The 21,483-nt window shown below is 40.6% G+C and overlaps 1 protein-coding gene across 2 annotated transcripts in view; it reads left to right on the plus strand.

Moving 5' to 3' along the window:
• Positions 1–20,344, plus strand: part of Mdn1 (midasin AAA ATPase 1) — a 156,163-nt gene extending 135,819 nt beyond the window's left edge. The window contains exons 86-103 of one of the 2 annotated variants that reach the window (XM_042679511.1): positions 1,099–1,274; positions 1,763–1,915; positions 2,331–2,478; positions 4,335–4,645; positions 4,832–4,993; positions 5,895–5,996; positions 7,254–7,455; positions 10,860–11,021; positions 12,333–12,487; positions 12,984–13,073; positions 13,830–13,945; positions 15,577–15,751; positions 16,124–16,197; positions 16,314–16,428; positions 17,112–17,175; positions 18,112–18,254; positions 19,053–19,260; positions 19,927–20,344. In XM_042679511.1, the coding sequence (XP_042535445.1) occupies positions 1,099–1,274; positions 1,763–1,915; positions 2,331–2,478; positions 4,335–4,645; positions 4,832–4,993; positions 5,895–5,996; positions 7,254–7,455; positions 10,860–11,021; positions 12,333–12,487; positions 12,984–13,073; positions 13,830–13,945; positions 15,577–15,751; positions 16,124–16,197; positions 16,314–16,428; positions 17,112–17,175; positions 18,112–18,254; positions 19,053–19,241 (2,537 nt within the window). In that variant the 3' untranslated portion in view covers positions 19,242–19,260; positions 19,927–20,344. Of the gene's footprint in view, positions 1–1,098; positions 1,275–1,762; positions 1,916–2,330; positions 2,479–4,334; positions 4,646–4,831; positions 4,994–5,894; positions 5,997–7,253; positions 7,456–10,859; positions 11,022–12,332; positions 12,488–12,983; positions 13,074–13,829; positions 13,946–15,576; positions 15,752–16,123; positions 16,198–16,313; positions 16,429–17,111; positions 17,176–18,111; positions 18,255–19,052 lie in introns of both variants that reach the window. The other variant, XM_042679510.1, reaches the window with a different exon arrangement.
• The last annotated feature ends 1,139 nt before the right edge of the window (positions 20,345–21,483 follow it).

Consider the following 21,483-nt stretch of genomic DNA (forward strand, 5'->3'; position numbering starts at 1 on the left):
CCTCATGCATGCAAGGCAAGCACTCTACCACTGAGCCACCTTCCGAGCCCAAAAGCATATGTTTATGTGAGGAAAAAAATGTAAGAAAGCAATAACTCTTAGGCCCATCCCCCAAGCCACTTAATAAATTTTGATGTATTTCCATTTATTGCATGTCGACATATACAGAGACAATGTACAGTTCTCTAATCTTTTTTATTATTATTTAACACTTTATGGGCATTCTCCTTAAAATTTTTTTGAGAATATGCTTTCTTGCCTCATCTTCATCTGTCATATTTTGTAGCACGGTTCATTGACCTAAATGCCTATCTAAAGCTTAACTTGACATATATTGTCTTACTTAAAGAAAGATCTTATATGATTGCTGACCTTAAAATAGAGGATAAGCACAAAGATATAACTGGATAAAGGAAATGTTGAGCAAAGATAAAAACAAGCAATATCTGAATAATTGATGTAGACCTGATTGTAGATATTAGATAAGTGTAGTTCGTTGGAAATGGGAGGATACCTGGTAATCAACTAATCAGATCTATTGTTTCTTACATATTAATTGAAAGTAAAGTCTAGTGAGGTTGCTGAGTTCCATAAAGAATATTCCCTCAAGCCGGGCGCTGGTGGCTCACGCCTGTAATCCTAGCTACTCAGGAGGCTGAGATCTGAGGATCGCGGTTCAAAGCCAGCCCGGGCAGGAGAGACTGTGAGACTCCTATCTCCAATAAACCACCAGAAGTGCCACCGGAAGTGGTAGCTCAAGTGGTAGAGCGCTTGCCTTGAGCTGAAGAGCTGAGGGACAGCGCCCAGGCCCAGAGTTCAAGCCCCACAACCGACAAAAAAAAAAAGAATATTCCCTCAGCAGCTGAATAAGCTCTCCGGACAGCAATTCTTCCACATTTCTTACTATTTACTCGTATAGTACATGCTTCATTTCTAACATTTTGCAAAACTGTTTGCATCTGCCCATAGAGTTCTACTAAAACAGGCTTTAAATCACACACAAGACCCTTGCCAAGAAGTGGGTCTAAACCTCTCTTACACACTGGACTAGAACAGTGTGGAGATCTGCCTAACTAAGCTCAGTGCCTTCTGTTTCAGAAGAAGATGATCAGAAATCAGATAGTGAGGGTGGAGACCTGGATAAACAGATGGGTGATCTCAATGGTGAGGAAGCTGACAAACTAGATGAGAGGCTTTGGGGTGATGACGATGAGGAGGAGGAAGAGGAGGAAGAAGACAGTAAAACTGAAGAAACAGGACCAGGAATGGATGAGGTAAATAAGACTCCCCCATCCCAAAGTCCCTAGGCCAATTCTAGAACAGATGGTCTTTCCACCACCATCTGTCATTTGCCATTCTTCCTTTTCTTTGTTTTTCTTATTTTTTCCATCTCTTTTTCTGTTTTTTTCTCTCATCTCATTGATTACATTCAGAGAGGAAAGAGCATGCTGACCTAAGACTTCACTGCAGAAGCACAAACCTTATTCTTCTGTGCGTTAGCTGCTGAATTTCTCCAGGTCTAAATTTACAGGGCTGAGTGTGTCACATTAGTTGCAGGGATCTGTGCATCTAATTAGATCCATAGGTACTATTCTTGCTGCTATTTGGACTGACCTGGACCACTCTGGACTTGGTGTCTTCAGGTCAGGTCTATGCCCTGTTGGCTGGAGACATCCGAGGACTACATTGGGAAGGTTAACCCTTAAAGAACAGTTGATGAGAAAGAAAATGACAATTTTGTGTTTCTCTTTTTGACATTTAGGAAGGTTCTGAACTTGTTGCTAAAGATGACAACTTAGATGCTAGGAATTTGAACAAAGATAAGCACCACCAAGATAAAAAAGAAGAAGAAGAAGAAGCAGAATCTGATGGTGATGCACAAGACCAGGACAAAATTAATGAACAAATAGATGAGGTAATGAGGATTGGAAACTGCTTTGCTCAGCCTTGAGACCAAGAACTCTGTACTTCAAAATCCTTGGAATGCCTTATGAATTCTTTTTTCCTAATTATTGATCACTCTCCCTTGACTTCATAAAAGAATGTATAATAGAATCTGTCATTGTTGCCCATGCCTGTGATCCTCAGACTTAAGGCTTAAGGCCTTCCAAGAAAATTACAAGTTTAGAGCCGGCCTGAGCTTCATAATGAGAGCTGTCTGTCTGTCTGTCTCTCTCTCTCTCTCTCTCTCTCTTTCTCTCTCTCTCTCCCTCTCTCACACACACACACAAACAAGTTTCATGCTTGTTAAGACACTCTTACCACTTGAGACATACCTCTATCCTTTACACTAATAAGTTCTTTTTCTCCCTACTCTCTTACTGTCTCAGAGAGAATATGATGAGAATGAGGTGGACCCTTACCATGGCAATCAGGAGAAGTTACCAGAACCTGAGCCCTTGAACCTACCGGACGACTTGAACCTTGACAGTGAAGACAAAGATGGTGGCGAGGATACAGACAATGAGGAAGGAGAAGGTACATCTTTGAGAAGCCCAAGGAATCCAATTGGAAGTCAATTGTCAATGAACAGTAATTGATTTTTTTTCCCCCAGAGAGCAGCTTAGTATCATGGCCGAGTCATAAGTACTGTTGGGTTAACTTAATACCAGTTTGAGAAAATGGTTTTCTTTTCCCTCAAAGTGTTTCTCATCTGAGTAGATGAACAGCTCATAGCCAATAAATCTCTGAAGTTGTCACTTCTCATCCTGTCATTGTATTGCTATAAGCTAATGTTGCCTCAGTGCAAACAGCTATCTCTCCAAAGCCATGACCATCTTGTAATACAGTGTTGATAAACTGAAGCCTTACCAGCCCAGTTATAGCTTTTTTCAGGAAATGATGCCTTCAGTTATTTGGTGTTGTGTGATTATTTTGAAGTATGAAATGGAATAGGAGATTAAATAGCCACAAGAAAATCACATGCATAGGACACACAGTGGAGGGTCCCAGTCACACTGGCCAATGAAACAGAAAAATATATGTTCGCCTCATTCTGATGACTTGTGCACTTAGAAAAGCTGCCTTTATGTATGTATTACTTTTTTTTTTTTTTTTGTCAGTCATGGGGCTTGAACTCTGGGCCTGGGCGCTGTCCCTCAGCTCTTCAGCTCAAAGCGAGCCCTCTACCACTTGAGCTACAGCGTCACTTCCGATTTTCTGGTGATTTATTGGAGATAGGAGTTTCACGGTCTCTTCTGCCCGGGCTGGCTTTGAACCGCGATCCTCAGATCTCAGCCTCCTGAGTAGCTAGGATTACAGGCGTGAGCCACCAGCGCCCGGCTGTATTACTTATTTTTGTCGGTCATAGAACTTGAACTCGAGACCTGGACACTATCCCTGAGCTCTTCTGCTGAAAGCTAACACTCTGCCACTTTAAGCACAGCACCACTTGTTTTCTGATGGTTAATTGGAGATAAGATCCGATCCTCATGGACTTTCCTAAGCTGACTGGCTTTGAACCAAAAACCTCAGGTCTCAGCCTCCTGAGTAGCTAAGATTACAGGCATGAGCCATCAGCACCCAGCAAAAAGCTACTTTTAATATGTATGTACATTTGAGAGACATGGAGACAAAAGTAGCAAATTGTAAAATCTAATTTTGAAATTTGCCTTCAATCCTGACAAGAAAAACTAAGTAAGCATAAAATTAAGATGAAAATCTCCCGAGTGCTGTTACAGTGTAAAAGCAGTCATATTCTGTGTACATTGTGTGAGGAAACATAGAATATATGTGGCTATAAGCTTTCAAACTAATTGTAGAAAGGAGAGGAAGGCTAGATTTGTCCACTGGGATCTACTTTGCCAATCTGTAGATTAGAGAATAAAATTAAAATACTTTCTGGGTGTCTTCTATTGGTTTATTTTTGTTGGTTTTTTAGGGAGGGAGTGGTTGGACTGAGGTTTGAACGTATTAAGGCCTCTTTAAATGCTACTGCGTAACCACTCCTCCAGCCCCTTTTTGGACTAGATATTTTGAGATAAGGTCTCACTTTCTGCCTAGGAACACACCTCTACCATCATCCTCATCCATTTTACACTTCCCACCATAGGTGGGATGACAGATGCACACCACCATGCCTATTTTCTTCCATTGAGATGTAGTCTTTCAAACTTTATGTCTGGCTAGTCTGAAAGCACTATGCTCTTGGTCTTAGCTTCCTATAGAGCTGCATGCCACTGCACCCAGTTATTGGTTGAAGGGGTCTTTTGAACTTTTTTCCCCAAGCTGGGGAAAAAAGCCAACTCTTTTTTTTTTTTTTTAAGCCAACTACCACACCTAGCTAACAGCATGTTTCAAGTTCTGAGTGCCATCTTTTTGTTTTACCTACCCAGAAGAGAACCCTTTGGAGATCAAAGAAAAAGCAGTGGATACCGAAGAAACAAGCCATGAAGCTGAGGAAATGAAAGAAGTGACTGAGGCTGAGCAGAATGAAGGTGAAGGTCCACAAGAGTCTGAGGAAGGCCCCGCTGAAAATGACCAGGTCAAAGAGGAGGAAGAGATGGACACAGGGGCTGAAGACCAAGATGCTGGTGAAGAAAACTCAGAGCAGCAGCAACCATCTTTGGAGGAAGAAGACAAAGAAGCCACTGAGGAAGGTGGAGAAAATGATAGTAGCACTGTTGACCAAGGTCTCCAACCCCAGGTACTGTGATGTCTGGCTTTTTTTGGTCTGGGGTAACAATAACAAAGAAACGCTTTATTTAGTAAAACCAGAGAACATTTCTCCATAAGTAGGGGTTTTACTTGTCTGTTTGAAAACCTTTTCTAAGCAGTCCATGCTTTGTGAGTCCATCCCTAAAGCATTTAATGCTGTTTGGTTTTTGTACAGGAGCAGGAAGAAGGGGAAAAGTCTGATACAGAGGAGCAGATGCCAGAGACCACAGAAAGGAAGGAACATGCCTCCTGCGGGCAGACTGGTGTGGAGAATGTGCAGAGTACACAGGCTGTGGAGCTAGCAGGGGCTGCACCTGAGAAGGAACAAGGGAAAGAGGTGATGGATCCTTGCTGCTTGGCCAGCTGCTCTCCTTGTCTGAAGGCATTCTCTAGCAGTAGTTGGTATATATGTGGGTTTTGTTACTGTTTTTTGTTGTTGACATTATTAACCATTCTTGGAGAAAATGTATGCCTATTTTTATATGCCTCTCAGACTGTTGTCTGTAGATTGCATTTAAATTATATGCTTTACAAGAAAAAGTTACTAAAATGGTCATACTTGATGGGAGAATCAGATTATTTTTCAAAAAGCTTCCAAGGAAGGAAAGGATGAATTTAGACTTCATGCAACAGTATATCTCTATTAGCATCTTACTTGTCCTTACTCTACTACGTTCTATACATGTTCATTTAAAAATAACATTGTCATTCCTTTACCTGGTGGTGATGATTTCAGCTATGACTACAATTCAAGACATTGTCACTGCTGTAGAGAGAGCATCGAACACCAGATGACGTGTTCCTCAGCCTCTTTGAGTTTGTTTGTGTTTCTTGTATCCTACCACCATCATTCATAGAGGATCCATTAAGTGCTAAACATTTTCAATATTCCAGCAAGTCCTTTTAATAGCTCTATAGAAATAGATGATAAAGTACTATTTTCTGTATATTATATTTGAGGAAAGCCTTGATGAGTTAAGTGACAACCTCAACAGTGAAATGCTGGTTGAGGAAAGAGCCTAATAGAGGTCTGTCCTGCTTTTACAGTAAGAAAATTAGGTCCACAACTACCTTGCAAAGGTAGGTACCTTCTAGCTCTTCATGTTCCTGTTTCTGCACACTGGCCAGTAAGTTTTAGAACAAGCAGAGCTTGATAGAGGACGTATTTAATAATACAGGACAATCACCAGTGCTTGTAATAGTTTCATCTATCTTATTCTTCTTATGTCTCTTCTTAGGAACATGGGACTGGAACTGCGGATGCTAACCAAGCAGAAGGCCACGAATCTAATTTCTTTGCCCGTTTGGCCTCCCAGAGACACACCAAGAAAAATACACAGGTTTCTATCTGTAAAAAGTGTCATAAGATTTATGAAAGGTTTGTTTGTGATTAAAGAAAGCAGAACACCTGGGCAACTGTAGCTTATACCTTTAATCCTAGCTACTTGGTAAGCTAAGATCTGAGGATGGGCAGGAAAGTCCATGAGACTCTTATCCCCATTTAACCACCAAAAAGCCCCAAGTAAAGTTGTGGTTCCGCTGGTATAGCACTAGCCTTGAGCACAAAAGCTCAAGGTCAGTAGCACCCAGGCCCTGAGTTCAAGCCCCAGGAACATTACCAAAAAACAAAAACAAAAAAAAAGGTCACATATCTAGCTTTGGCTGTTTCCCCGGGCATAAGTGGCAGCCTTGGTGAGCAGATCAAAACTGTAGAGTCTGTACTGGGAAAACCCTGGGGTTTCTTTCCTATGTCAATTCCTGCTATGGAAGCTAACAACTAGGTCCTATGTGCTGCTATCCAGCAGCACCCTCCAGTGTTACTCTTGTCTCCGTCCATAGCCATGTGCTTTTCCCCCATATGCCTACCTGCTGCACTGTTCCCAATCTACTGACAGGACCCTTTCCAGTTTTATCAGGGTAGCATATTTATATTTAACATATTTGGCACTGTTTTAGATATCAACTATTTTACACAAGTATGTATAGAAGCTCTGTTTTTTATTTTTGGTTTTGGTTTTTGTTGTTTTTGACAGGCGTGGGGCTTGAACTCAGGGCCTGGGCACTATTCCTAAGCTTCTTTTGCTCAAGGCCAGCATTCTACCACTTGAGCCACAGCATCACTTCTGGCTTTTTCTGTTTATATGGTACTGAGGAATCCAGGACTTCATGCATGCTAGGCAAGCACTCTACTATTAAGCCACATTCCTAGCCCATGAAGCCCCATTTTTTAAATAATCACATTGAACTTTATTCTTCTGTCATTATGGAACTAGAACTTGGGCCTGCACACTGTCCCTGAGCTCTTTGACTCAAGACTAGCACTAGCACTCTAACACTTTGAGCCATAGCTCCACTTCTAGTGTTTTGGTGGTTAATCAGAGATAAGAGTCTCACAGACTTTCCTGCCCAGGCTGGCTTTAAACCACAATCCACAGATCTCAGCCTCCTGAGTAGCCAGGATTACAGGTTTGAGCCACCAGTGGCCAGCCTTTGAATTTTATTTTACATGGCTATCCCTACCTGTTGGTGAATATAATGGTGATTTTGAGTCTTGTTATTACAGACACAGTTCTTATGAATCTCCTATTATTTTGCAGAGTTTTAAAAGGAAACCCGGACAGGCTGACAATGAACGCTCCATGGGTGATCACAATGAACATGTACATAAGAGATTGAGGACTATGGACACGGAGAGTCAGTGTGAACAGAAGTCAGCTGAGCCTGAGGCCCAAGTGGAAGATGCAGATGCATTTGAGCACATTAAACAAGGCAGCAACACATTTGATGCACAGACCTATGGTATGATGACAGAAAGCTTCTCCTTTTGCTCAGAGTGCTTTGAGTTTGTAGAATGTGACTCTGGGCCTCTTGGGTACATTAGAAGGAAGAGAAACTGACTTTTATAGCATTTTTTTAGCATCATTTTTTTCCCCATTTCTTGGAGTTCATTTTGATGAAAACTATTTTATATGATCAGAGGCATACAGGCATTGTGCTTTTGTGTCCGCACCCTAAGAATATCCTCCTTTAGTCTCAACTGTGTATGGATGCCAAGACTCCTGTATAATTTATCATGGGGGTTATTATCTTAGATGTAGCTGCCACATATGAGAGAAAACATGTATGTTTGTCTCTCTGAACTTGGCTTACCTCACTTAACATGATTTATTCTAGATCCATCCATTTCTCTGCAAATGGCATATTATTCTTTCTAATGGCCCTCCCATTGTGTATAGGTACCACATTTTTTGGATCCATTCATCTATTGTAGGGCATCTAGTCTGTTTCTATAACTTGACTGTTGTTAATAGTGCAGTGTCTTGATGCGCAAGTGTCTTGATGGTATCTTGTCCTGTGATGTTCTGAGTAGATGCCCAGGAGTGGTATGGCTGGGTATAGGAAAGATCTTACATTCATTTTTTGAGGAACTTCCAGAGTGATGGTATTAGTTTACATTCTCACCAACATTGTAAGGTTCCTTTTTCCCCACATCCCTGCCAACACTTGTTGTTTGAATTCATGATGTTGGCCAATTTAACTGGAGTGAGATGGAATCTCAGTTATTTTTTTGTATTTCCTTTATAGCCAGGGATGGTGAACACTTCCTCATGTGTTTCTTCTTTACCATTCTAACCTCTTCTTCTGAGAAGTCTCTCTTTAGCGCCTCTGCCCATTTGATTGGTTTATTAGCTTTGGAAGTGATCTTTATTGGGCTCCTTGTATATTCCAAAATATACATACTAGGCCTTTCTCAGATGTACTGCTGGTAAAGATCTCCCAGTCTGTTGGCTCTCTTTCTAGTTTAGTAACTATGTCCTTTACTATACAGAAACTTTTTATTTTGATGTAATCCTATTTGTCAAGTTTCTCCTATCTGCTAGGCCCCTGGGATTCTTCAAAGCTTTTGTCTATGCCTATAGTTCTAGTGTTTCCCCTACTGCCTCCTGACATTGAGATCTTCAGTCCACATTGAGTTGATGTTAGTGCATGATGACAAACACAAATCCACATTCAGTTTTCTGCATATGAATGTCCAGTTTTTCCAACACCAATTATTGAAGAGGCTATCTTTGTTTCACTATATATCTTCTACTCCCTTATCATCAAATATCAGACGACTATAAATATATGGTTTTATTTCTGGGTCTTCTAATTTGTTTTGTTGTTCTTCAGGTCTATTTTGTGCTGTTTTTGTTATTATAGCTCTTTAGTAGAGCTCATTTCTCAGTAATACATAAATTAGGAATACTTCTAACTGCAAAATATCATTGGTTTTTGCTATTCATAGCCAAGTACAAGTAAGTGCTCAGAAGGCTAGGAAGGTGGCTCAGTGGTTGAGTGCTTGCCTTGCATGCATGAAGCCCTATGTTCGATTCCTCAGCCCCACATGAGCAGAAAAAGCCGGAAGTGGTGCTCAAGTGGTAGAGTGCTGTCCTTGAGCTGAAGAGCTGAGGGACAGTGCCCAGGCTCAGAGTTCAAGCCTCACAACCCACCAAAAAAAAAAAGTCCTCAGAGTTTCTAGTTTTAGTATAAGAACTCTATTAGTAACTATATAAACAGCTGGCCACATCCAAGCCTAGTGCTAATCTCAAAGTTTCTTTCCTCCTCCATCCCCATTTACTGGAACTCAACTTTATCTTGCTGCTGCATACTTCTGGCACCATTTTTTGCTTAGAGTCTTAGGTTCTTCTGCCCCAACTGGCTTTGAACTTCAATTATCCAACTTTCAGAATATCTTACTACTGTATACTCCTTTATAGTCTCCTTCAAATAGGTCACAGCAGGAGCTATGAACTTGAAATAAATCCCTATACAGAAGATAGGCATTTTTTATCTTTTGGAATTGGTCATGGGCTTGAATTCAGGACCTGGGTGCTGTCCCTGAGCTGTATTGTTCAAGACCAGCACTCCACTACTTCGAGCCACAGCACCACTTAGTTTTCTGAGGGTTAATTGGAGATAAGAGTCTCACAGACTTTTCTGCCCAGGCTGGCTTTGAACTACTGGTGCTCAGCTTATTATTTTTTTAATAGTGGACTGACCTCCTGATCTTCATCTCCCTTATGGCTACGACTAGAAGTATGAGTCTCTGCACCTGGCTTTCTGGTGACATACACTTTCATTCCTAATATGGAAACTAATGTTGATAATAGCTACCTATGAGTATGGTTCAAGTGGTAGGTAACTTTTTCTATGCCTCTTCTTATTTATTTGAACAGAAATGGAGAAAGTTGATTATTCATTCCAGCTACTTAACAGCAGTATGGGCTAGTTCTTCCCACTCCTTGGGCTGTGTCTCTCTCAGCTCCTAATGGGTCAAGGCCTCTACTATGGCTCCTTGTGAATATCCAACTGTGAATGGTGGACAGAAAATGTCTCTCTATCATGACCAAGTCATAGTCTTGTCAGAAGAACACTTCTGAATGAAAGTTTCAACCCAGGAGAGCCTAGCTATTGTCCAGTAGCCCTGATCCCACTTAAAAGAAAAAAAAGAACATTAGTTTTGTGTCAGAGACACTTAGGAGTCTTTACTGTATGGTCATGGAAATCCTTAATTGTGTGAGCCATAACATCTTATAAAGAGGTAAGCTCACTCAGTTTTTCAAAGATGACAATGCTAGCCAGGCACTGGTGGCTCATACCTGTAATCCTAGCTACTCAGAAGGCTAATGTCTGAGGATCACAATTCAAAGACAGCCTGGGCAAGAAAGTCCCTAAGACTATTATCTCCAATAAACAACCAGAAAACCATAAGTGGCACTGTAGCTCAAGTGGTAGAGTGCTAGCCTTGAGCTGAAGAGCTGAAGGACAGCGCCCAAGCCCAGAATTCAAGCCCCATTACCGACAAAAAAAAAAAAAAAAAGATTACAATGCTCAGTGAGATTCTTCCCGTATTCTTTTTTATGCTCTGTAGTAATAAGAGGATAAGGTCTATTAGATGTGCTCTGAGTTATGTGTCCAGACTGTTATTGTTCATTGTCTGGCCTAAGCAATAAATATTTTCATAGTTTCATACATAATTACACTGTGTCCTCATAATGTCTGTAAGAAGTAAAACAGTACCAGTGGGTCAGCAAGAGATCTTAGGTCCAACAAAGTGTCCAAACCTGTTCTGTCAGGGACAGCTAGCATTAGAATAATTTTCAAACCTAGAAGTGAGGGAAACTGTAGCCCACATATTACATTGTGTGCACTGTTGACAGATGTGGCCAGCAAGGAGCAGCAACAGACTGCAAAAGACTTCAATAAAAAAGAGGAAACAGAGGACGGCCCCATGGACATTGAGCAGGAGGAAGAGCTCAGAACAGAAGACAAAGAGCAGCTGAAGCCAGATGAAGTCAAATCAGGGACCAGGGCGGCCTCCAGTGAGTACTGCTAGTGACTATACCCTTCCTAAGCTCTGTAACTTAAGAGAAGTTAGTTCTCTTGGACTATAATCTGATCATTTTCATGTCCGACCCAAAGCTTAGATGAGTAATTTGCATAATCATTTCACTGCTTATTGTTGGGGCAGAGGATGTAGGAGTGATCTTTTCAAGTATATAGGAAAAACAAAGTAATACGTTTCCTTTAGTTATGATTCAATTACACTGAAGCATAACTAATGAAATAGTAAAAGAAATAGAAGAAAATGCAACAGATTTTTCCATCACTAGGCAGTTTATCTGTTTAGTGGTATTAGGGATTGAGCTCAAGGCTTCACAGATAGTCTAGCACTTGAGACATAATCCTAGCCCCTATTTTGCTTTATTTTCTTCAGTTTTGTCTAGATTGGCCTCCAACCACAATCTCACCTCCGGAGTAGCTGAGGAAACAAGTACGCACATCAACACACACATACACACCATTGGGCATTTTGTTTGTTTGGTTTTTGGCTTTTTGCTGGTCATGGGGCTTGAACTCGGGTTGGCCACTATCTCTGAGTTTTCTTTTGGCTCAAGGCTAGTACTGTACCACTTGAGCCACAGCACCACTTGTGGCGTTTTCTGCTTATGTGGTGCTGAGGAATCAAACCCAGGGCCTCATGCATGCCAGACAAGCACTCTACACCACTGAGGTACCTTCCCCTCCCCAGACAGTTTATTTTTTTTATCTAGGGAATACATGTAGCAAATTAACAAGAACCTGTCATATTCAGTGGCTCTTCTTGTCCTTTCAAGAATGTAGACAACTGGACAACTGTCTTGTTATTTTTTGAATGGGAGACAAAAGGCTTTGTGTCTAGAATCAAATTCAAGCTTGCCTCTCGTGTCATTCCATGAAAGGTGGTGTTTTCTCATCACTTTCCTCGTCCATAAGATGAAACACTAGATTTATTTTGCTGGTTTTTCAGTACTGGAAATTAAACTTGGGGCCTTATGCAAGCTTGTCAAGGGCTCCTGACAGCCACTGAGCTGTACACCAGCATATTAGTGCAGTTTTTACCGGCTGTGAAGATAAATTGGTCTTCCCTACTACTCTTACCCAAACAGCTACCTTCAATGTGAGGATAAGGGGATAAATTAGCAAGAATTAGTAATTACTGTTAGAGGAACAAGAACACATGGAATCAACCTGTGGAAATGTGCTGAGATGAATGAGGTTTGATTCACTGTTCAGGAGTAATGGGCAGTAATGAATGTTCAGATGTAAGCAAATGTGACAATAAATAAAATTTTGTCCTTATTCAAAAATAGGCTTTGAGGAGATGGAGCTTGAGACCCAAACCATTAAAACAGATGAGGACCCCAGGACAGACAGATCCCACAAGGAAACAGACGAGAAACCAGAGAGAAGCCGAGATTCAACCATTCACACACTCCATCAGTACCTCGTGGATACAATTTTCCAAGTACTAAAACTCACAAATTACTGCTTTCATAACTGATTCATTTTTTAATTTTAAGTTGCCTTAAATCATATCCTGTCCTTATCAAACCTTGTAAGAATATTCCTTGTAAGACAGGATTCTTCAAATTACACTGTTCCAATAGTTAATCCCAGTGCCCAGACATCCATGTTGGTGACTCTGTTCCTCAGGCTTTGAGTCTCACATCCTAACCTTTACTGTATTTTTGTAAGGAGTCTTCAGGACAATTTATAGTGGTTAAATAATAAAGAGTCCTCACTGTAATGCCTATATTTAGGAAGAGCCCTATGGGGCCCTTTAACTGAGTCTCAACTATTAACTCAAGCTAACCTATTAGAGGAATCATTTTCCACTATCTCATTGCACCATTAAATATGCTTAAGTTTTGAGTTTCTTGCAATGGGAGGAAGGTAGCCAATGATAAAAGTTGGGTGATTCCAACTTGGGCAACTTCTTACCTATGCCTTTTTCTTAATAGCCCTTTTTAAAAGATGTCAACGAACTAAGACAGGAGATGGAGAGACAGCTGGAAACATGGCAGCCACAAGAATCTGGGAATGCAGAAGAAGTAAGTTAGTGGGATTGTACTCATAAAATATCTTGACTTTGAGAAATGGCCAACTTAATAGGTTTTTAGCTCCAGTAATTTTTGTAAAAGGAACCAGGCATATGGAAAATTCAATTACAGTCCTAAAAGCTTAGACTATCTAAGGTCTATAGCTTACTTAAAACAGAAACTGACTCTGTAATGGCTAACTATTAAAGGCTAGGCAAAAGTCTGTGCTGCACCATTCTCAGAACCAGCCAACCAACAGCTGGCTGTGTGGACTGAGCAAGAAATTTTATCTTTAATGACTTCGTTTCCTACATTTGCATTGGTTATTATCGCCATTTTCAAATTTGTGTGTTGAGTGTTCTGCCATGGTTGGATTAAGTAGGCATTCTAAGATTATCACTTTGGGCAGCAAAATTACTTACTTGGACCTTTGCCTATCACTTTGGGCAGCAAGGTTACTTACTTCTACCTTTGCCATAGGAAGAGTACATGTTATTTTTAACTCTAGGTGATATGAACAAGGCATTGATTTGGTAATGAATTCATTTAATGGCTGTATTATATTCTTACCTGCAAATGCAGTTGGTTTGATGGGAAGTATTTTTAATTGATTTAGATCAGAACTTGCTTGAGAGAAGTTTTAAAGTCCTATAGTTAATAAGGTTTTTGTAACTTGTTTTCTATATTCTTCATGTTGTCTTGCCATAATAACTGAGTGCCTTTTGATAGTTTAAAGAAGTAATTTATATGTCATTGCTGTTGTCCCAGGAGAAAGCAGCAGCTGAAATGTGGCAGAGCTACCTGGTCTTAACTGCTCCTCTCTCACAACAGCTGTGCGAGCAGCTTCGCCTCATTTTAGAGCCTACACAGGCAGCCAAGCTGAAGTAAGTTTTACCCACCATGCCTGAAAAGTTAACAGTGTCACCATGCCTGTTGAGCCCAGCACTGAACCTTTTTTTTTTTCCAATCCTGGGGCTTAAACTCTGGGCCTGGGCATTGTCCCTGAGCTTCTTAGAAGCTCAAGGCTACCACTTGAGTCACAGTGCCCCTTCTGGCTTTTTCTGTGTCTGTGGTACTGAGGAATTAAACCTAGGGCTTCATGCATATGAGGCAAACAATCTACCACTAAGCCACATTCCTAGCCCTGGCTTCTAAGTTAGCACTTCTGCTGAACTGGCCTCTAGCGTGATGTTCTTACCATGTTTCTTATGTCTTACCAGGTTTCTATGATGTTTGGTGGGAAATGCAAAGCCTAGATTTACCTTATCCCCTGTCACTTACCTAGATTTTGTTTTTGTTTTTTTTTGGGTCCGGTTGTGGGGTCTGAACTCTGGGCCTGGGCGCTGTCCCTCGGCTCTTCAGCTCAAGGCTAGCGCTCTACCACTTAAGCCACAGCGCCACTTCCGGCTTTTTTCTTTTTTTGCTTATGTGGTGCTGAGGAATCAAACCCAGGGCCTCAGGCATGCAAGGCAAGTGATCTACCACTGAGCCACCTTCCCAGCCACATCTAGATTTTTTTTTTTTATTTGAAAATACCGTACAGAGGAATGACAATTACATGGCAATGTAATGAGTACATTTCTAATCAAGCATTGTTGCCTCCTCCTTTGTTTCCCCTTCCCATCTTCCCCACCCCTCATCCCCCACCCCCGCCCAACCCTAGATATTTTCAAAGATGTGCCCAACATTGTATTTTTGTTGTGTATATGTGAGAGAGAGAGCAGGTGTATATGTGTAAGTGTGTAAGTGTATCAGTCCTGGCGCTTGAACTAAGGGCCTGGGTACTTTTTGGCTCAAGGCTAGCACTTTACCTCTTTGAGTCACAGCGCCACTTCTGGCTTTTTCTGAGTAGTTTTAAGTGTCTCACGGATTTTCATGCCCAGGCTGGCTTCAAACCATGATCCTCAAATCTCAGCAGCCTGAATAGCTAGGATTATAGGCATGAGCCACCAGCACCTGGCTTGTACTTTTGCATAGAAAATATTGTACAGTTTTTTTTTTAATGCCCTAGCTTTTCTAGAAGTACCTAATTATTAGTCCACATGATCAGTGTTCCTAGCTGGTGGTCAAGAAGACACTGACCTTTAGTCCTTAGTTGATAATACTAAATAGTTACCTGGTACAATAAAATGTAACTGTCAGTTTCAAGGTATTGCTGATATGATTTTTATCCTTAAAAGAAAATTCTAGGGCTGAGAAGGTGGCTCAGTGCCTGAGGCCCTGGGTTCGATTCCTCAGCACCACATAAGAAAAAAACCGGAAGTGGCACTGTGGCTCAAGTGGTAGAGTGCTAGCCTTGAGCTGAAGAGCTGAGGGACAGTGCCCCCAGGCCCAGAGTTCAGGCCCCACAACCGGACCAAAAAAGAAAAAGAAAAAGCTCAGGGGCAGTGCCTAGGCCCTGAGTTCAAGCCCCATGACCAACAAACAAATAAATAACAATTAAAAAAAAAGAAAAGAAAATTCTAAGGAATGGGCACTTCTTAACTAATGATCTTTTCCATTCTTTGGTAAATAGAGGAGACTATCGGACAGGAAAGCGACTGAACATGCGGAAAGTCATTCCATACATTGCTAGTCAATTTCGGAAAGACAAGATTTGGCTTCGAAGGACCAAGCCCAGTAAACGCCAGTACCAGATTTGTTTGGCTATTGATGACTCTTCTAGTATGTTAGACAACCATACCAAACAGGTAAGGAAGAGAAAATAAGTTGTTTGAAATGATGTCAATTTTGGAGAGTTTAAAAGTACAATTTCACCATGTCTCAAATATTTTGGTCCTTTGAAAAGTTACCCACTCCAAAAAAGAAAAAAATAATGAACCATGTTTCTCAAAACTTACATTTTTAGTAGATGACATCTTGAGTAGACTATTCTTGGGTGATAAGATTTCTAGGTTTTAGTATATGTGGCTTCAAAGAGGGCCTGAAGTCACTAAAGCCTCTGGATTGGTTGTGAATTGATGGCATCTTTTGTGGGAATCTTAATGTTATAACAGGTCAAGTGTTAGAGGTCTAGCTTAAGAGAATTTATAATTCCTTAAACCCCTGACTTTATTTCACAGCTTGCATTTGAATCTCTGGCAGTGATTGGAAATGCTCTTACCCTCTTGGAAGTGGGTCAGATTGCAGTGTGCAGGTAAGGGTGCTTTTTAATCCCAGTGGGAAAACTTTACACAATCTTACTATTTTGATTATGACCCTTTCCTCCTTCCCTCCAAAATATCCCTTTGTATTTGGTTTTTATCCCACAAGTTTTGGAGAATCAGTAAAGCTGTTACACCCATTCCATGAGCAGTTCAGTGATTATTCTGGGTCCCAGATTCTACGGCTCTGCAAATTTCAGCAAAAGAAAACCAAAATTGCTCAGGTATGTTACCATTTTTAAATGAGTCAGTGTCTTTTGCAGTTATTCCTAAACTTAAATTGGTGAGGCCTAAGTGTTTTGAGCCCTCTGTATTTAGTAAAATTGATGCTATTTGAATAGTACTTAAAACTCAGTCTGTATACTACTACATTAGAAAAACTTCTAATGGCATCTATTGTAAACCAAGCTGTGACTTTTAACTATTGATATTTTTTTCTCCCATTTTTTATGGTTCGGAACAAAAGACAAACTAATTCACCCTATCAGTTGTTCAGAAACAATTCTCTAAGCCATTTAGCCTAAACAAGAAGTGATATGAAATAAAGCAAGCAATATTATTTTCTTTTAAAAAGCTATTTTGATCATGGGTGTTAATGTTGCTTCCTCCCCAAGGAAGAATTTCCTTTGGGAGGTGTCTTTCAGAACACTAAAGGGGAATTACAAGTTTGAGGCTAGCCTAGATTTCATAGTAAGACCCTCTTTCAAAACGCAAAAAAAAACTAAGGGGGAAGGAGAGTGACACATGTCTTATACTTGAGAATGCTATATTCATATAAATGCTATGCAGTATAAGGATCATCTGTACGGAAAGGGATAGCTTGGCAATAATTGAACGTCAGAAATCATTTCAGCCCCTACAGTCCTAAAAGAGGTTAGTTTCCTAATTATGTCTGGTTTTGGTTTAGTTTCTAGAGGCTGTACCCAACATGTTTGCAGCTGCTCAGCAACTTTCACATAACATTAATCCAGGTGAGCTGCATTTTCATTTTGTTACCAAATTTACCTCATTGTACCTGTCACCACCATCTTTTTATATGTTCTACAGAAAAACCAAGGACATTATGCAATGATGAAATTAATCATTATTCAGAAGGCTTATAATTACCATATTAACAGGGCTTCTAATTAATAGAGAGGACCTAGAAAGTAGCTCAGAGTTTGGAAAGAAATCTACAGGATGTGTGGAGTTAACTATAAAGATCAGACAGAAGCAGAGCAGAATCTTAATTAAAGAGAAAGCTAAGTCAGGTACTGGGGGCTCATGCCTGTAATCCTAGCTATTCAGGAAGCTGAGGTCTTAGGATTGAAGTTCAAAGCCAGGCTGGGTAAGAAAGTCCATCACCAAAAAAGCTGAGCTGTGGCTCAAGTGGTAAAAGAACTAGTCTTGAGCAGAAAAGCTCAGGGACCATGAATTCAAGTAAGAATATGCTAGTCCAACCACTCTTGCTTTGAAACATCCCAAAATCTCTGTTCTCATTCACAATTTTCAACACTTGCTAAAGTTCCTTGACAAAGACAGGCAATCTTCAACTGAAAGATTTTAAAATATTTTCTATGTAACTTTTTTCTTAAATGAGTCACTATTAAGAAAAAACAAACTGGATATAAGATATTGACGGAACTTTTAAAAAGACACAATTTCATGTTTCTAGGATTGAGCGCTGTTGTATTGATACCTGCTTTAAAATTACCTGAAGCACTACCACTTGGAAAATTCTGCATTATCAATAGGAGACACAAGACATACTAATCTTCTAAATAATATAGATAGCCCTTGTATAGATACGCTCAGAATTCATCAGTTTTACTAGAGATCATTTGATTTTACTAGTACAAGAAAGCCTATACTTAATCTGTCATGTTCTAGGTTTTTATAATTCCCTCTTTCTTTCATGGGTTCTACAGAAACTGCACAACTACTCCTAATAGTCTCTGATGGCCGAGGCCTGTTCCTTGAGGGGAAAGAAAGAGTCTTAGCAGCAGTTCAGGCCTCTCGGAATGCTAACATCTTTGTTATTTTTGTTGTGTTGGACAATCCAAGCTCACGGGTGAGTGACTGGTAATAAAGCTGTTTTCTAAAAGCAGAAGAGATTTTCCTTCCACCATGTTCTGAAACATGGCTTGATTTGCTTCATCAATTTGAGTTGTGGTGCTATGCACTTTCCATAAAGAACCCAGTAAGGTAAGGATCATCTTTCCTACTGAAAAGTGAAGGACAACTCAGGGAGCCAAGATTCACACAAAAATCTTCCATTCCCTGGGTGAGTTATTGCAGCCTTTGGAGTTGGACCTGACCACTTCTAAATAGACCAACCCTCTCACAGCAAGAAGCATCAGCCAGTTTAGTAAACACACCCAGCCAGACAGTTCTGTTCTGCAGAAGCATTGTAGCTGCGGAAATGTGTTAACACCTGGATAACATGAAGATTTAATGGAAATTTCTCTAAGTACGTAAAAATGAGATTATCTTATTTACCCCTTTTCCTTCCTTTTAAAGGTATCCATTCTCTTTAAAGGGTCACAAAAAGCTAGGTACCAGTGATTTAGGATTACCGATATAACTACTAGGAGGCTGAGGATGCACACCAGCTCAGGCAAAAAAAAAGTCCATGAGACTCTCATCTCTAGTTAAAAAAAGCTGGAAGTAGAGTGCCCAGACTTTAGTTTTTAAAAAGCCATTTGAGATTTCAAGCCTTAGTAACAGCACACCAAGAAAAAAAACAAATCTGCCTCAGTGATAAATTTTAAATTCTTTTACCTGGAAACCTAATTTTATATGTGGACTAAGACACAGAATAGCTAAAGGCCTGATTCAGTTTTCCTTTTTCTTTGTAATGTCTTTACAGGATTCTGTCTTGGACATTAAAGTACCAATATTTAAAGGACCTGGAGAGATGCCTGAAATCCGATCCTACATGGAAGAATTCCCATTCCCATTCTATATCATTCTTCGCGATGTGAACGCACTTCCTGAGACACTTAGTGATGCCCTCAGGCAGTGGTTTGAGTTGGTGGCAGCTTCTGACCAATCCTAGAACAGACAGAGCAATCCAAAATGAGACTAGGCCTTCTGAGCTCATTGTTCCAAACAAGACATTCGCTTATCTTTACTTGATCTGATTTTTTTAATTCATCCGAAGCCTACAAAAATGTTATTGCAATGTACATTTGTGTTCTTAAAATATAATACCTAGAGAAAACTCAGTTCCTTGCTGCACCTCCACAGTGAAAGAGCAGCAGTGTTCCTATCTCATAGCTGAGAGTACAGGGAACCTAGCACTTGCTCTATTCTTGCAGGGGCCCCGGACACCTTTCCTAATGGCTGTCTGTAGCAGGGGGCTGGGCTACCTTTTTGACCCTACAATAAGTTCTGCCTTGCCAAGCCCACAGTGTGATCTCACACAGCTAGTTTTCTGGAGAGCTTGACTTTGTTTCCTTATCGTGCTGATTGTGAAAAGTACTACCTTCTCTTTGAGGCAGGAGGCTTAGGATGTTATTGTTCTTACAAAGGAACCAAATGTTATGGGAGCCCAAGTGCTCTGCAAAGATGACCCTTGTGCTGCATAAAAACAAAGTGGCTTTTTAGTATCGCCACTTCCAGAGACTATGCAATGATGGGAAGATGATATTCCCTTTATTTCATTCTCTTCAGTGCCATAGTCCTGTTGTAATTTATTTTAGGGTTTTTTGTTGTTGTGTTTTTTTTTTTTTTTTAAACAGTTAAGGGGAAGAATCATTCCTCACACTGCTTTCAAGCTGCACAAAGCCAGTCTTATTCTGGAAAAGAAATGCTGTGTCCACAGGAACTAAGCAGCTACATCTTTTTCCTCTTCAGACAAAACATGTCAGTGGTTTTAGGGCAGTTTTGAAAGCAGTGCTTGAATACTTGAAACTGTATGCTGTGTCTTTATTTAATGTTTTGTCAGAATGTTCTTTTGTAGGCAATGTGTCATTCATCATCTATCTCCATGCTGTTTTCAAGTTACACTGTGAAGTCTTCCACCTTTATGCGGTGGCCTGAGACACAGACTGCTTGTTTAACCAAGTGTCCTAAAGCATGTACCTGAAGTTATATCATTTTTTATTGTAAAAAGCTACGCAGCTTATATTCTGAAAACTATTAAAACTTATGCCACTATTGAGGCAATCTGTGATTTTTTTTTTTTTAACTATGATATGACAAGATTGTAACAGGGATTGAAAAGAAGATTGTAAAGGGGGGCCTGGTGACTCACATCTGTAATCCTAGCTATTTAGGAGGCTAAGATCTGAGGATGGCAGCACAAAGCCAGCCCAGGCAGGAAAGTCATGAGGCTGTTGTCTCCAATGAACCACTCAAAAACTAGAAGTGGAGCTGTGGCTCAAAGTGGTAGGCCTCTAGCCTTAAGCAAAAGAGCTCAGGGACAGCCCCCAGGCACTGAGTCCAAGCCCCACAACTGACAAAAAATAAGTTGGCATGTTCCATCTCAACTAATGGCTATCATCCCAGCAATAAAGGGAAAGATCTTAAGTCCAGGCCAGTCTGAACATTTCTCCTACCCTTCATTATTCCCTGGGCAAAAATAACCAGTATGCAAAAAAGTAACCCGCCTAGGGTCTTGGAATGTGGCTTAGTAGTAGGGTGCTTGCCTATCATGCATGAAGCCCTGGGTTGGTTTCTTCAGTACCACATAAACAGAAAAGGCCAGAAGTGGCACTGTGGCTCTACTGGTAAAGTGCTAGCCTTGAGCTGAAGAGCTGAGGGACAGAGCCCAGACCCAGATTTCGGGCCCTAAGACCAACAAAATTAATTTTTAAAATTACCCTCAAAGAACTAACAAAAATCAAATGGACAAAGGAGGTAAAGAGAGATGAAGGAAGGAGGGAGGGAAGGAAGGAAAGAAGGGAGGGAGGACAAATAAACACAAGGAAAAGTTCAAATCCTTGACCATAAAAAAATACGCAAATAAAAAAATATTCCATTTCATCCCAGTTAGACTGGCCAATATCACAAATTAGAGCAACAAATGCTGGTTGGGATATGGAAAAAAGAACCCTATTGCGCTTTTGGTTGGGATGTAAACTAGTACAACCAATCTGGAAGGAGGTTTGGAGGTTCCTCAAGTAAAGAGGCCAAGCGCCCTGTAATCCTAGCTACTCAGAAGGCTGAGATCTGAGGATCACGGTTCAAAGCCAGCCCAGGCAGGAAAAAGTCCATGAGACTTATCTCTAATTAATCACCAGAAAACCAGACGTGGCAATGTGGCTCAAGTGGTAGAGTTGCTCACCTTGAGCTGA

The sequence above is a fragment of the Dipodomys spectabilis genome, unplaced genomic scaffold (genome assembly GCF_019054845.1).
Source record: "Dipodomys spectabilis isolate Male_0828 unplaced genomic scaffold, ASM1905484v1 ptg000053l, whole genome shotgun sequence".
NCBI lineage: Eukaryota > Metazoa > Chordata > Mammalia > Rodentia > Heteromyidae > Dipodomys > Dipodomys spectabilis.